The sequence below is a fragment of the Euprymna scolopes genome, chromosome 11 (genome assembly GCF_053919585.1).
Source record: "Euprymna scolopes isolate OS-2025 chromosome 11, ASM5391958v1, whole genome shotgun sequence".
Taxonomy (NCBI): domain Eukaryota; kingdom Metazoa; phylum Mollusca; class Cephalopoda; order Sepiida; family Sepiolidae; genus Euprymna; species Euprymna scolopes.
In genome coordinates, this window is record NC_136492.1 from 60328628 (window position 1) to 60344704 (window position 16077).

Sequence of the window (16077 nt, forward strand, 5' to 3'; positions counted from 1 at the left end):
TTGAGGTGTCTAATATTAGGTTGTATGCTAAAGTCTGTGTTTTTAAAAGTAATAAAAATTTTGTTAGCTTCATCCCGAGATGGTGTTAGAATGAAAATATCGTCCACATATCTTATGAAGAAGTCGCTGGAATGACAGATACGTAATGCACGTTATTATAATTTGTTTATGCATGTGACGGCAAGTACTTTTGAGAAGTGGAATTCATGATTAGGTTTATTGTTTGTTTGTAGGATTTTTTTGTTTATACATGAAACTCATCTGGTCAAAACACACATGCGTTATTCCCGGTATCGTAGCAAGATATGAATTTATTTACATAGAGAATAATAAAAAAAAGTATTATTTGCTCCCTTTGATTGAGCACCATTGACGGCCTTTGTTGAAATTCAATTACTCTTCGTTATCTTCCTACCTCCGATATATTGACTTTGAATAAACAAACAAAAAACAAAAGAAAAAGATAAAAATGGATTTTTTTTTTGTGTGTGTGTGTGTGTGTGTGTGTGTGTGTGTGTGTGTGTGTGTGTGTGTGTGTGTGTGTGCGAATAAGGTTGTCAGCAATCCGTTTACCATGATATTTATTTTTACCCTCTGTTAAATGTTTTAGGACTATTTCACTCTTCTACAGGGTCACCGTTGCCTATTTGGTAAGCTTGGTAGTTCCCATGGGTGTCCATTAATAGGGAATGTCACAAATTCCAAACAAGCCATGTGCATTTACATATAACTAGAAGCACCTAAATAAAAGGAAATAAATATAAGGATAACAAACAAAATCATATCATATCGATCATATATGAGCGAAACGGTCTGCATATCGTAGCAAGATATGAATGTATTTACATAAAGAATAATATATAGTTTTATTAAATTTAAAAACATTAAAAGACCAAGTTATGCTGGCTAATTTAATGAAAAATCATTTCATTTTTTTTTTATTTCTCTTTTCTAAGATTTTCTGTGAAAACCATCCTAATCAGACAAGAATTTATATTTTTTGTATATAAGAAGACAATGAAAAAGTGTGATGGATAGATTCAAACTGACACAACTTAACATACAACGATGGAACCAGCCATGCAGTTTCATTTTTATTGATCCAATTCATGTGTGTTTATATGTATAACTATACACATATGCATAGGTATTTTGTATATAATATTTTACATGTAGGATGTTCTTACTTGCGTCAGGCGATCAGATGGTGTGTCTATGATGCTATATTTTGGGATGCCCCCCTTTGTCAGGCGTGTGTTCAACTTTCAAACGTGCATGCACATCTTATATACACATTAAACAATGCTTCAAGAAAACTACTTTGATCTACTTATAGTTTTTGTATTTTTTGCTTAAATTCTTGTGACAACCACGTGATGCACATCCAAATTGACTTTAGTACAATCGTCAACAAAGTCAGACATACAATTTTCTCTTATAGGTGCAATCATCCTTAAAATTTACATCACTAGCGAAAAAGTAAGAAAAAAATATAAAATCTTGGATTAGGATGGTTTCCATCGAAAGCAACAGAAAATAATTTTCAAATTAAAAAAAATGACATTTCATTTTTCATTAAATTATTCAGAATTATTGGGTTTTCTAATGTTTTTAAAATTTAGCATTGTATATATATATATATATATATATATATATATATATATATAATAAATTCCACAGCCAAACAACGTCGCAGCCCACAAGAGGCATGACAGTCAAAGAACCGGAAGTCCAAGACTCGAATTTCGCCCTCATTTGGGCTCATCAGTTAGACACATCCGAACTCAGGATTCGAAACCCGAGCCTCTTGCATGCAAGGCAAGCACTCTACTAACTGAGCAAACGCCCTGCACACAAGAATTTCTATTAACCAACACAGATCAAGCAAACCGCGCAAATATTCGACTGTGAAATGGACCTACTTCGTCTCAACAAGGGACGCGGTTATCCAACCAGCTAATAACCTCAAGTCAATGTCTCACAAGTAGGAGTTTTAACTCGAAAGGACGATGCCATCCAGCAATGCTAACCAAGCGAGCAACTTATGATAGGATTTTCAGAATGTGAGAGATTGTATATAATAAATTCCACAGCCAAACAACGTCACAGCCCACAAGAGCCATGACAGTTAAAGAACTGGAAGTCCAAGACTCGAGTTTCGCCCTTATTTGGGCTCATCAGTTAGGCACATCCGAACTCAGGAAATGAAAATATATATATGAGAGAGAGAGAGATGAAGCAAATGTTACAATAAACAGTAAGTTGTTTTTTCTTCAACAGACCCGAAGTCAATTGTTTTGGAACCTAACATGTATAGATGTAAAAACATTACATAACACTATTATAATTAACTTTCAGAAAATTTTGCTCAGAATAGTTGGATTGTCCATAGCGACTGTATGGTTTATAATGTAAAATATAGAAGGATTACAAGCAAAACCAAAGAAGTTTGGAATTGGACGAATCAACAGAAAAACGTACCAAAACCTTTATTAAAACTTTCACATCCAAAATAAGCAAGAATCCAATCAAATCCATAAGAAAAATGACAATTGAAGTTTAGATAGACAACAAGGCCATCAAAAATGCAATAAAATATAATTTGACTATCAAAAATGCGATAAAATATAATTTAACCATCATAAATGCAATAAAATATAATTTGACCATCAAAAATGCTATAAAATATAATTTGACTATCAAAAATCCGATAAAATATAATTTGAAGTTAAAATCTTACACAACAACACTAAAACACCAACGGCTAGGAAGAAAAAGGAATTAGAAACTTGCAATAAAATTATTACATGGTTCAAGAAAAAGTTCTCCATTGTAACAATCTTTTCAGATGAAAAGATTTTTCACTGTCAATGCTATTCTGAAATGTTGAGAAATGACAGATTTACCACAATGGTTAACGGGACATTCAGAAAAAAGATTTTAGTTGTGACTTTTAGTGTTGTAGCTTTCAACAGAAAGAAAATGCCTATAAAATTAAACAAAGCTGATGACAAGAACAATGTTTATACTTGGTACAAGACTCTGGTATACCAAGTATTACCATAGTATATCAAGTATTGCCATGGTTTAAACCAAACAACTCAGATGGTAATTATGCATGAACACAGGATGGTGCTCCAGTTCATGCAAGTAGAAAAGTGATAGATTTCTTTAACATTTAAAATTTCACAAAAAAAGGGGTAAATATCCAAGTTTTCATGAAGGGCTTCCATCCTCTTATTACTCCCTTTGCATAAAATTAATTAAACTACATATAGCCCACATTTAGGCCCTTTATGCTTAGCAGCTGTGTTCCAAAAATTATAATGATCGGTTGTTTAGTTTAGAAGTCAATCTGTACATATAAACACATCTCACTTTAAACAGTGATGCAATTTGCCTATTTTACATAGGATTATTTTATGACAACTTTGGTTTCTCTGCTTTCTGCAGTTCGTCAAATAGCTAGGAATAAAATAAAACAAGATGTAAAGTTTCAGAGTTTTGGGGGATTTTTTTTTTTTAACTTTCAAACTGGATTTCAAGATTAGAGTTTGTTGGTCATTGGCGCTCATTTTGGCTTCTGTACATCTAATTTGGTTGCACCTGCGTGTGTATGAGTTGGTATGTGTATCTTGTTATGGTTTACGATGTTTGGCTTTTTTTTTTTTTTTTGCTTTTTTTTTTTTTTTTGCTTTTTTTTTTTTGCTTTTTTTTTTGCTTTTTTTTTTTTTTTTTTCAATTTTATTATCATTTAGTTCTAGCTTGGTATGGGGCATCTTACCAGATGACAGACATTCACCTACTATCTCATACATTCCAACCGAGAGATCTTTTTTAAGATTCTAACCGTCTCTTTAAGTGGAAGTGTTTGTATTTCTTTCACACTTGGTTCGCCGGGTGTGTTTGCGAGGTAGTTTTTGAAATTCTTTTTAATGAATTCGGCTGGAATGACAGAGATCTTAAGATTCCCGTTTCTTTTCATGTCATACATGAAACCTAGGTATTTCGTTATCTTTAGTTGTGTTTCACGCAACATCATTGGGAACACTACTCTCTACAAATGTTACTGTTTTCTCCTTGTCCCATATCACTGTGTCTGATGTAATAACTCCATTCTATGGATATGTAGCTTAAAGGAATTGCAGGCATAGTGGATTGTATATGGCTTATTTTCAACTGTGAATGAGCGTGTGTGGATAGATATGCGCTTTTTATCTTATCTTTTCCAATAACAAATGTTGTTTTTGACGTATATCGATTTTGATAATTTTAGCGTATATCAATTTTGACGTATATCAATTTTGATAATTTTAACGTATATCAATTTTGACGTATATCAATTTTGATAATTGTAACGTATATCAATTTTGACAATTTTAACGTATATCAATTTTGATAATTTTAACTGGTATCAATTTTGACAATTTTAACGTATATCAATTTTGACAATTTTAATTTTATTTAATTTTACTGATGGAAAGAATAAGACTCGAATTAAACTAGTATACTACTACTATTAATGCTATCAAATATTTATCAATAAAAATAATATATAGTTTGCTTGAAGCATTGTATGGGATAGGTATGTAGAAGAGATTTAGAAGGCTATCACAACACAAGGAATGGGATGTAGTCGGTATTGGTGAGGAAAGACAAAAACAAATGACAATTTACAAATCAATAAGTATATACATATATGTCTATATATACACATATATTTATTCAATTGTGTTAAGTACAAATGTTTTACTTCCATGATCTGTGACATATCCATTATATTTCGGGAAAAAATTCCCCTTTTCAAGTGGTGGATCTAACGGATCTATTGAAAGCATGCTTCGAATAGATCGATACAATTGAATAAATATATATGTATGCAGACATATATGTATATACTTATTGATTTGTAAATTGTCATTTGTTTTCGTCTTTTCTCACGAACACTGACTATATCCCATTCCTCGCATTGTGATAGCCTTCTAGATCTCTTCTACATATTTATCAATAGTTATATCATCAGAATATAAACTCCATTCATTTATGATAATGATACTTTCAGATAATTTGGAAAAAAAATTCTGTCAAAATTTCGACCGTGATCGAACATTTCCATACCAAATTCAAAATCATATAATATGCAGGACTTCATTGGCTACAATGTGGGCCAATTATCAGGTCTCTAAGATGAAAAGATCCAAAGGTATTACGAAAAGTGTAACTTTTATCTTTTCTGTTACATTGACCTTTAACCTAGAAATCCCAAAAATTAAATCAGTTCTAAGTTAGACCATGACTGATATTTTGACCAAGTTTTGTAACAATTGGTCAAGCGATGATGTTAGGCTGTAAACAAACAAATTCAACCGAAAATGTAACCTCTTTGGTGATAATAAATCCACAAAAGTTAGAAATACGACATTATGTCCAAAAGAGTTTTATTTATTTTTAATTCTTTTTTTTTTTTTGACAGATAATTTTAGTATTTTACACTCCTTTGATGATGATGACGACGATGATGATGATGATGATGAATTAAAAAATAATAATATTTTTATTTTTTCATTTCAGAAAGTTCACAAATCTTTCATCCGAACAGTTCCACCATATTTCCACCAAGCTGAAGTATGGATAAAACTACTGCTGTCTTTTAAGTGGACACAGGTCATGTTCATCCACAGTAAAGACGAAGATGGACAAGCAATACTCGGATATTTCCAAGCGTTAGCCAAAGCTGAAGGAATTTCTGTAAGTCACGTGTACATTTCTTTTATTCATTCCTTGGCCCATATTTACTTACCTCCCCAGGAGATTTTTAATGCAAAGAAAATCCACCTCCCTAAAAAGGATCACCTTTGATTGAGACAAAAAATATAAGACGAAAAAGAATAATTTTCCTATTCAATTGATCGATTTCATCACAAATAGCTTTACTAAGATAAAACCGGGCTATTTGTTTGGTGAATAAAGATGAAGGGTCTTATTAATTTTTTTATGTGTTTTGGGTGGCAGTAAGAGTACATCTGAAGTAGTGAGTAAAGACTTTTGTCTTTTTCTATTTATGACATTAAAAAAAAAATGAAATTTTAATCAAGACTAAATATTAAATTCGATTAAGTCAATTAAAAATAACATTTTTATCTTTTAAAACACGGACCGTCAATGACAAAAGATATTTTTTAGTTATCGTTTTTATTATTAAATTTGTTCCTATCAATGAACTACAGAGAAATTATTTGTACCACATCCATCCCTAGTGGATAAGTAACAATTAGCTTTATGAAGTATGACTATAATCACGTTAACATACCAGTTCTCATGAGATCATCAGTTAAGCAACGCTCAGACTGATCAGTACTGAGATGAGGATAACCATTTAAGAATACCAAGTGCTATATGTAAAACCCGGTCCCAGTAGCTTTGTAAGCTAAGTGCCGGCTACCAATTGGTAACAATAATGAATAGTTCTTGACCATTTAGTGTGATTTGTGCTTACTAAGCACTAGCAGTCTTAAGATTTCGAAAGATTGATTAATCTCTCTGACCAAATTGATAAAGTACTAACCTTCTAAACCATGAACTTTGCATTTGATTTTTATTGGAAGTATAATCATCTTTTTTAAACTGTTATTTAAGCTTCTCCAGTCAATTAGATTCTGTGGAAGGTTAACCTATTATTTAATCTCTTCCCCCACCTTGTGTAGTCATTTTCTTTCTTTTTATTTTAACTATTATTTAATCTCTTCCCCCACCTTGTGTAGTCATTTTCTTTCTTTTTATTTTAACTATTATTTAAGCTCCCCCTTACAAAAAACATAATCACTATTTTCACTTGACTACTTTTAAATCTGACAAATTTACATGTCTGTTTTTCTCGCCTCAACATAACTTTGATAACTACACATTGAAATGCTCATTATTATTCATAAAATGACATTAGCAATTAATAGTTTGCTTGTGGAAATCGATCCAAACAAGACATGAAACCACTTGCTGTAAGGAGCTAGTAAGAACGAAAGATGATTATTTCAAAGATAGGAGATACCTATTGACCTTAGTCTTGAAAAGACCGAGATTTATAGGTAGGAGGGAAACGGTCGACAGGAAGAGAATTCAACAAGTTTGCAGCTCTTAGAAAAGAATAAGAAGCCATATTACAATAGGGTATCAAAAATAGCACATTGATAGAGACCACGAGACATACGAGTCAAACAAGCTGGAACAAAAGAAGCAGGGAATATATCAGAGAATTTTGAGACCCATAATTGTCATAATAGTATTTATAGAAAAGACTGAGACTAACAACATCACGTCTGTGAGAGAGAAGTTGCAGAGAAGAATAAAGGGAGGCCCTTTTAAATTATAGAAACGTGTCTGCATCTTATCCCTTATCCTCAAATGGGATAGAAATTCACCAACCCAAATATGACAATGGTACTCCATATATGGTCTGATAGTAGATTTGTAGATGTAGGTGTGAGAAAGTATTTAGAGCGATAGAAAGAACCGTTATTATTATTATAAGATATCAGTTCTCACTCCTAGAAAGCATTGCTAGGGCTGCTGCAAAGAAGATAGGCTCTCTCTACCGTGCTAGAAAATTACTAACACCCGAAAGTATCCTGTACCTCTATAAGGCCACCATTCGCCCATGTATGGAGTATTGCTGTCATATTTGGACTGGTGTATCTGCTACTAGTCTCTCGTTCCTAGACAAGGTTCAAAAGAGAGTCGCCAATCTGATAGGCCCTGAACTGGCATCTATGCTTCAGCCTCTGTCCCATTGACGAAACGTTGCATCCCTCTGCCTGTTCTACAAGTATTTTAATGGTGAATGCTCAGACGAATTGCAGACACTTGTGCCCCCACGACGTAGACACCCTCGACAAACCCGACAGGCAGCTAAATCCCACCCCCATGCAGTAGGGATCCCTAGATGTAAAAGATCTTTCTAGTCCAGTAGTTTCTTCCCCAGAACCGCTAGACTCTGGAATTCCATTCCAGGTCCCTGCTTCCCCAACTGTACTGACATGCAGAAGTTCAAGTGTAACGTGAACTGACATCTTGCTGCCCAAATCCCAACATAGTGCCCCAGTAGTTGCTGCCCCTGATAGTAGCCCTCTACACCAAAGTGGCAATGTGCCTTGTTTGGGGTGAAAATGTAATTTTAAAAAATTAAAAAAAAAAAAAAAGATAAAATAGAAATTAAAATTCAATGTTTTCATCGCAAGCAACTGTTCTGTCTCCACTCAATTATGGTAAAATGGGTGAGGCATTCTAACGGCCAACACAATATATGCGCACACACTAAAACAACTTCCATAGCAATTTCGAGGTAATTGATTTGTTTTTCACTCTTATTCACCCCGAACCAGACATATTGCTAGTTGGAAATAAGGAACTACTATTTGTGATCATGTCTACAGAGACTATGTAGGAAGTTGCTCAGTGAGATGTCTGTTCACATCACATAAAAACGTCTGCATACTAGTACAGTAAAGCAAGCAGGAAACAAAGAGGGTATTCCAAAGTCTAGCAGTCCAAAGAAAGAAGCTATTAGAGTAGCTAGGGACCTCAACAGTGATAGGGTGGGATTTTATTGTTTGACAAGTTAGTCGGAGGTATGTACATCGACAGGGAGGGCACAAGTGTTATGAGTTCTTCAGATCATACCTCATTAAAGTATTTGTAAAACAGGTATAAGGATGCAACATTGTTACGGTTGGATAAGGGTCAGAGCTCAGTTTATCATTCAATATTGCAATTTTTATGTGATTAATTTCAAATCTTAGAAATTCACTGTCTGCTTTTCTCACTTCAGCCCAACTTCAATAATTGAACTGTTCATATTCTAAGATGTAAATTTAAGTCGGTCGGATATTTTAAGTCATACCCAAATAGTAATCTGTCAGACATATACTAGTTTTATTTGAGTCTATTTTCTTGTTAATCTTTTTTTTTTTTCCACCATGTTATTGATCCGAATATAATTTGTTAGTTTTTCTTTGGCTGCTTTAGTTTATACTCTCTCTCTCTCTCTCTCTCTCTCTCATCTGGATAATTCAAATTTTAGTCATTAAAATAGCAATATCATGGGAATACTGTTTTTGTGTCTGTTAATATTGCAATAAATTATTTTCTTTGTTTTCTAATTTCAGTTTGATCATTTTTAACTTTTATACGAAACTGATTCACATTCTAAAATAATTCTTCCTTTCCTCATCTTTTGGTTTTGTCTTTATTTTTCGATTCAAGAGAGACAGAGAGAGAAACAGACAGATAACGAACAAGAAGAGAAAGAGTAAGAGTACTTATAACCAAGACTTAGGATTAGTGGTGCGGTTAAATGATAGTTGTCTGTTGCAAAAAAACAGTAATCTTAAAATGGAATTTCGTGCGTTTATTTACATTCCCGGGCAACGCCGAGACACGGATAGGCTATTTATATATATATATATATATATATATATATATATATATATATATATATATATATATATATATATAACTAGCGAGGGGTACCCGGTGTTGCCCGGGTATTTTTCGGGGTATGTGAAAAAAAAAACAGGTGCCCGTGAAAAAAAACGAAGCCTTCACGACGCGCAGTTGGAAAATAGTAAAGTGTTTATAAAAAAAAACAGGTGCGCGTTTTTTATTGACGTGACGGCGATAGGTATTCAGCAGTAAGCATTTTTGTGCAGGACAGTTTTTAATGAGGTGAATAAATCGGTTTGTTTGTTTTTAAAAACCCGCTCCCTGTTTATTAGGAGGAGCGAAATGAAAGCTACAGTCTTATATGACGAAGTCGACATTGAACAAACATTACTTAGCTCTCTTGAGACAACTGGCTTTCGGCCTGTTGGATTTATTTGCTTCCCCACTGAGCAAATTAGGCACAAGGCCGTGTTATTAGAGTCGAGTTTCGCTTTTTTTATACCGAAAACCGAATGTAACGCGTGCCGATGCGGGAAATGTCGAATAATTAACGTTTGAAAATCAATAAAATTAAATAGACAGGTGAGCTCCGTGAGTAACTCTGAGATATTACAATTTATAGATGATATAAAAAGTTTTAAGAAGTTGTGAACCGAGCAAGCGCTCCTCTAAAAGAAGCCTTTTGTGGACATCGAGGAAAAGCATACATACATACATACATACATACATACATACATACATTTTCGTTTATATATAGAGAGATTATTTTCTTTCAATTCGTTTTGTTTTCCTGATAATACTTTAGCCGAGTAAGAATGTTAAAGGGGGTACATTTTTCCTTAGTTACGTAAACTGGAGTCCTTCATTGATTCCACTTTTTTTTATAGGAAATGAAATATTTTCTGATTAAAAAATGACAGAATATCTATACCATATTTGTACTATGTGCCCTATATATAATAATGTTGTTTACCAGTTTAAATCACAATTTAATTCTGGTTATATGGGGGCATACTTCCTTGCATTTGCAGACCCACGTAAACTAGCACGTTTTAAGATTGAACAGGAAAGACCAGGATCCGTGTGTCACTTTTCATTTGAGACTTTGGACTCTGATATTGACCAGCATTTCTTGATCAGTGCTATGCCAATAACCACAAAATAGAGTGTTTTGAGATCTTGCATAGAGCAGATGCCAGAACACATGTGAAATTTTTGGAATCTGTCTCTATTGCAATGCATAAACCTTTGTTGTATCAGCAGAAGGAGTTTATAAAAACATCGAATCTCTTTGGGAAGCCTTTCTTTTTTTTTAATCCCACGTTGTGTACTTTTAACGGTTTTAAACGATTATTGAATTAAATTCATTTTAATCACTTGATTATTCCCTGCTACTTCAGTTTTCTTCTGAGCTCTTTATTTTTGCTAATATTATTGTTTCATTAAAACTATAGATTTTCTTCTGACGAGAAAAGTCGAAAAGGTTCTAGAGTTTTCCATTAATTGATTTCAAGAATAATATATTTCTACATATATATATACTAGCATGGGTGCCCGCCGTTGCCTGGGTGTTTGGAGGTGTATGCTGAGCAAAAAAAAAAAAAAAAAAAAAAAAAAAAAAAAAAAAAAAACGATCAAGTTTTTAACTTTGACCCCTATTATGACCCCTTAACATTTGTCTTGGGATCAAATTAAGTTATTAAGTTAGATCCATGTCCAAGGAACCTATATCTAAAATTTCAAGTGTTTAGACCCCAAATTGTTGGAGGAGTTTGGTAGAGTTCTCAAAGGTCAAATCGTTGAACTTTGACCCTTTAATAGCAAAATTTCTGGCCGAAAACCGATCACATAGATTTTTCCAAATCTCAGTACCCTGTATATCAAATTTTGAGTCTGTAGACTAAAAATTGACAAAGTTATTGCGTAGGGAAATGTACACACACACACAGACACGTTCACTTTTATATTTATTTATATATATATATATATATATATATATATGTATGTGTGTGTAGAAATATACTTCTTTAATTATATTTCACTTTTTATTTATACCAATCCTTTAATTTATGAAGTTCGATGTGATTACGAAACGTAACAAATAAATGACAAAAGTGTATATTCCAAATTTCAAGATGTTGACCATCTTACCGTTTGTTCCTTTAAGTAGGTTGACATGCACAATTCTTGACAGCACTTTTTTTTGCGCTACGAAACAGATGCTGTCAAGAATTTTGCATGTCAACTTACTTAAAGAAATAAGTGGTAAGATGGTCAACATTTTTAAATTTGGAATATACACCTTTATCATTTATTTGTTATATATAAGTAAAGGTAGTTTGCTCGAAGCATTGTTGGTAAATAAGGCGGTTAGTAATGTCGAATACCGTAGTTTTGAGGTGACGTGATGTATAAACAACAACAGACAGACGAATGATGGTTTTTGTTGATTTAATAAATCTTGGTATATCTACTTATTTTCCAAAATCAATCACATATAAATTAAGTAAATATAGACTTACTGTTTAATACAGTTGATAAATGATAAATAAAATAAAGATTTATAATCTCGGTTATATTAAACCATTTACTGATTTACATATGTGAATAATTTAGAAAAATGGATACGAAGATTTATAAAATGAACAAGATCTTCATTCGTTTGTCTGTTTGTGTCCATCACATCACATCACATAAACACCCCGGTATTCTACATCGCGCCAGCTTTCTTATATATATGAGAGAGAGATATAGGATGTGGTTTTTAAAATTGCATAATACAAAAAGCAGAAGTTCATGATCTTATTACAAAACCAAAGTCGGTTCTAATCCAATCAGCCTTGAAAACTCTTAAAAGAAAAAGTTACTTTACACGTTTCGACGTCTTTACAAATTCCTACCTACAATGTTATGATATTTTTATTGAAGGAATATATCTGTTTGCACCCAAAACTGACTGCAAATTCGATGAACAAGGTTTCTTCACTACAACTGCCCGCCTGTGGAACTTTATACCGCTGAGCTGCTTTCCAGCCGACTACAACATGGTCATTTTCAAGTCCAATTCAAATAAGATTTTGTTTATTAATCACATTCTACTCAATTTCCACTACTACCGTCCATCACGTTGTAGTCTCACTGACCTCCTGACACTCATTAATAATTATCTTCAAGTGGCCTTCCGGCCTTAATAACTGAGGACTCTCTTGTAAAAAAAAAAAATAAAATGACATCATTGATTTCTTTTCGAATTTGCTTCTTTTCCTTAAGCAGTTAAAAATGTACATATTTTTTCCTGGATTTTTTTTTGTTCAGATAATGTACTATTGATTATCTTTTGATTAAAATAAGTGTTTTATATTTTCCCTGTGAAAAAGGTGGAACACAGCTCCTGCTAGTAGCTTATAAAATGACAAATAAAAAAAATAATAATAATTAAGCTTCTCTCGAGCTTCTATTAGTACTCTCATAGTGTTCCTCATCTTTCGATGGACAATCATTCCTGTCTCGTTAACCTTTATCTTTGCCTTAATAAATAATGAATGGAAAAAACGTCTGATAAGTCCAATTTTGTTTAAAGTCTAACATTACTCATCTTGTTTGAAAGAAGATCCTATCAAGGGAGACAATTTACAAAAAGAAAAAAAACCCTGCATTTATTAGATTTTTTTAAAAGGCAAAAATGGTTAATCTTACATGTGCATAAACCCATCTATTTCAATAGTTTGGTTTGTCTGTTTTACGGCATATCAACCTGTTTAGGATCATTTCATAATGAAAGGTAATACCTATCTTTAACAATTAACTGTGTACAAGACTCTATTTTGCTCGTACTTTTTTCGACTGATGTCGATATATAAAATGATCATAAAGTTGGACAATTTTCTGAGAGGGTGCAACAATTCCAAAAGTAACACACCTGTCCCAAATGCAATAGTCACTTTAGTATCTATTGTTATTGTACGAAAGCTGAGTTAAACATTTCTTTGCCTAACATTTTTTTTTTCTTATATATTTTAATCGTACAAAATACATACTAAAATATTCTTTGGTATTGCGATTGAGTTATGTTTCAAAACCAAACCCTATTTATTATTCTAATTAGCCATGATTAAAAATTTACTAATCAAGTTAGTAATTCTCTCTCTCCAAGATCCTCTCTTTCAATCAATATTCAAAAGTAATAAAGCAGTAGATTGGAATAATCCATTATAAACAATAGGGAATATCACCGAGAGTACTAATACTATTTAATATCCATGATTAAAAGTAAAAAGTGAAAAAAAATCAGCCGGCCAGTTTCACCCTCACATAAAAAAGCTGTATGAGGTGATCTTTTATAGGAAAAAAAAACGTGGGAAATAATAAATATCGATATATTATTTGAAGATCTTGGGGACTATTCATGTTCATTTAAAACGATTATCTTTGTAAACAGAGGGAATATTTCTTAGGTCTAGACGTGATTAGTCTCTAAGATATGCTCCAATGTATATATATAGCATAATATTTTTATTTAAAATATAAATAGTTTCTCTGACTTTTTTCCTATAAAAAGATCCCTCAATACAACTCTTGTAAACTGAGGACGAAACTGGTTAGCTGACATTTTTTTTTTTTTCAATTTTTACTTTTAATCAAGAATATAAAAAAATAAGTATTCCTTTCATAATGTTGATGGTAAAATAATGAAACTATTTAATGTGTGAAAAGAATGAGAGATAAAAACATTCAAAGGGAGATATAGTGAACATAAAGACTAATTTTTATTTCTTTAAACATTTAACTGGCCTTACAAACTCATTTTCCTCGATTAAAACAATTTAATCCGAGCTCAATGGGTAATCAAACAAGTCATCATTTTTTTTTTTTTTTTTTTTTTAGTATTAAATAATCAGTTTCCTTTTTCTTCCCCTCCCCCCAATCTATCAGATTCTAAAAGCAAAAACAATAATCTCTGCTGGTTTCAAACAAAACAATCTATTTATTTATTTATTTATTTTTACATATATATGGTTGTCATATAAATCAGTATATATAAATCAATATAATCATCGCTGACAGGTGAAAGCCAATAATGTTAAGCTGCAAACAATTCCTGTATATGTACATGTCATTCATCTTGGAGAAAGTAAATTCTGTGCTAAAACCGATTGCAATACTAATTTTTAGTGGTGAGCATTTTGTTAGACAATTTTGTAACTTCTCCCTTCTCTATTGGGCTATTGAAGAGCTTAATTTTTTGGCTAGCCTGCTTGGACTCCAGGAAATTAAACGTTTGTGGTGGAGTCTCTTTCAGGCCTCATTTGTTTTGAAGTGATTCTGACTTTCTCTCTCTTTATTATTGATTAGCTCCTTGCATCAAGTGGCTTCATGCCTTGTCTGGATCGATTTTCATAAAATAAATCTGGATAGCACTTGCCGGCAATAGAATTTGAACTTGAAATAAGTGACCCCATAGTTCAAGATAGTACAAGGAGACAAGGGAAAGTAATTTTTATTCCGCTTGAATGGATCAGAAGGGATTGAAAATTGCATTGTTATGATGACCTGAAAGTTTCATCTTTCTGTTGCACATATTGACTGTGCGAATATAAAAACAACTGTGTCATGGATGTGCATCAGAACAAGAGAATTGAATTCCTCCATGCAAAAAAAATTGAACTGATCAACATTCACCGGTGCTTGTTGAGCATTTAATCGATGCAGTTAGTGTTAGCACCATTAGAAGATAGCTTCGTCGATTTCAGAGTGTCGACAAAGATGTGAGTGATAAAGCATACTCTGGACTTTTATGCCATGGACATCGTTCATCACTGGCAAAAGTGCATTGAGAATACTGGTGACTATGTAGAAAAATAAATTTAGGAGCACAAAAGGTTGCCCGTTTTAATGGTACCACTCCCGTCTTTGTAGCTCTTCAACGTTGAGTTAAAAAATAGGAGACTTTATTTTTGGGATGACTCGTGTATCCATCAGACCAATCTCACACTTTTCATATCATGCGCAAATGGTGTAGTTCCAAATGCTGCTTGGAAATTTGAAATTGGAGTAGCGATATCGATTTCTGACAGTGTCACACCTTCAAATTTTCACCGTTACAGAATTCGCATATTTTTCGACCAAGTCTTTCTAAGAAGAATCACTTGAAGATTTTGCTTTTATTTTGATAAAATCATAACTAAGATGAGGATCTCTGTTATTTTCATAAAAATTGGAAATATTTTCAAATTTTTACCAGCTTTGGCCAAATAGCTCCACTGCCTTATGGATACCTTGAGAAAAGGCAAAGGTTAAGAGAGTAAAACCTGACAAAAAAATCTAGTTTGGAGTCCCGATAGGCAGATGGTGAAGAACTGCAACGCCTTTCAGGTAACTCCTGCAGCTGTGCTGGTTCTGACCATATTGGATTGCCTTTTCGTCAGACTTTGTCTGCAACGCTGAGAGGAGGACCCTGGTAAATGGGCAAACCTAGGTCTCCTTATCACCTGTTCAGACCTGCATCTGTTGTGTTCATGCTTGGTGCACTGCAGCATCTTCTGTTGCTATATAGTTCGAAGTCGAAGAGGCAAGTCCAGCTTTGAATTGTAAAGCCACAACAGATGCTGCAGTGTACCAGACTAAATGTAGAACGCCATTGTC

General features: G+C 33.0%; 1 protein-coding gene across 9 annotated transcripts in view; it reads left to right on the forward strand.

Moving 5' to 3' along the window:
- LOC145287869 (glutamate receptor ionotropic, NMDA 1-like) overlaps positions 1-16077 on the forward strand; it is a 540534-nt gene that overhangs the window by 336813 nt on the left and 187644 nt on the right. For all 9 annotated transcript variants that reach the window (XM_080135767.1, XM_080135762.1, XM_080135766.1 and 6 more), the window contains one exon: positions 5572-5748. In XM_080135767.1, the coding sequence (XP_079991893.1) occupies positions 5572-5748 (177 nt within the window). The remainder of the gene's footprint in view (positions 1-5571; positions 5749-16077) is intronic.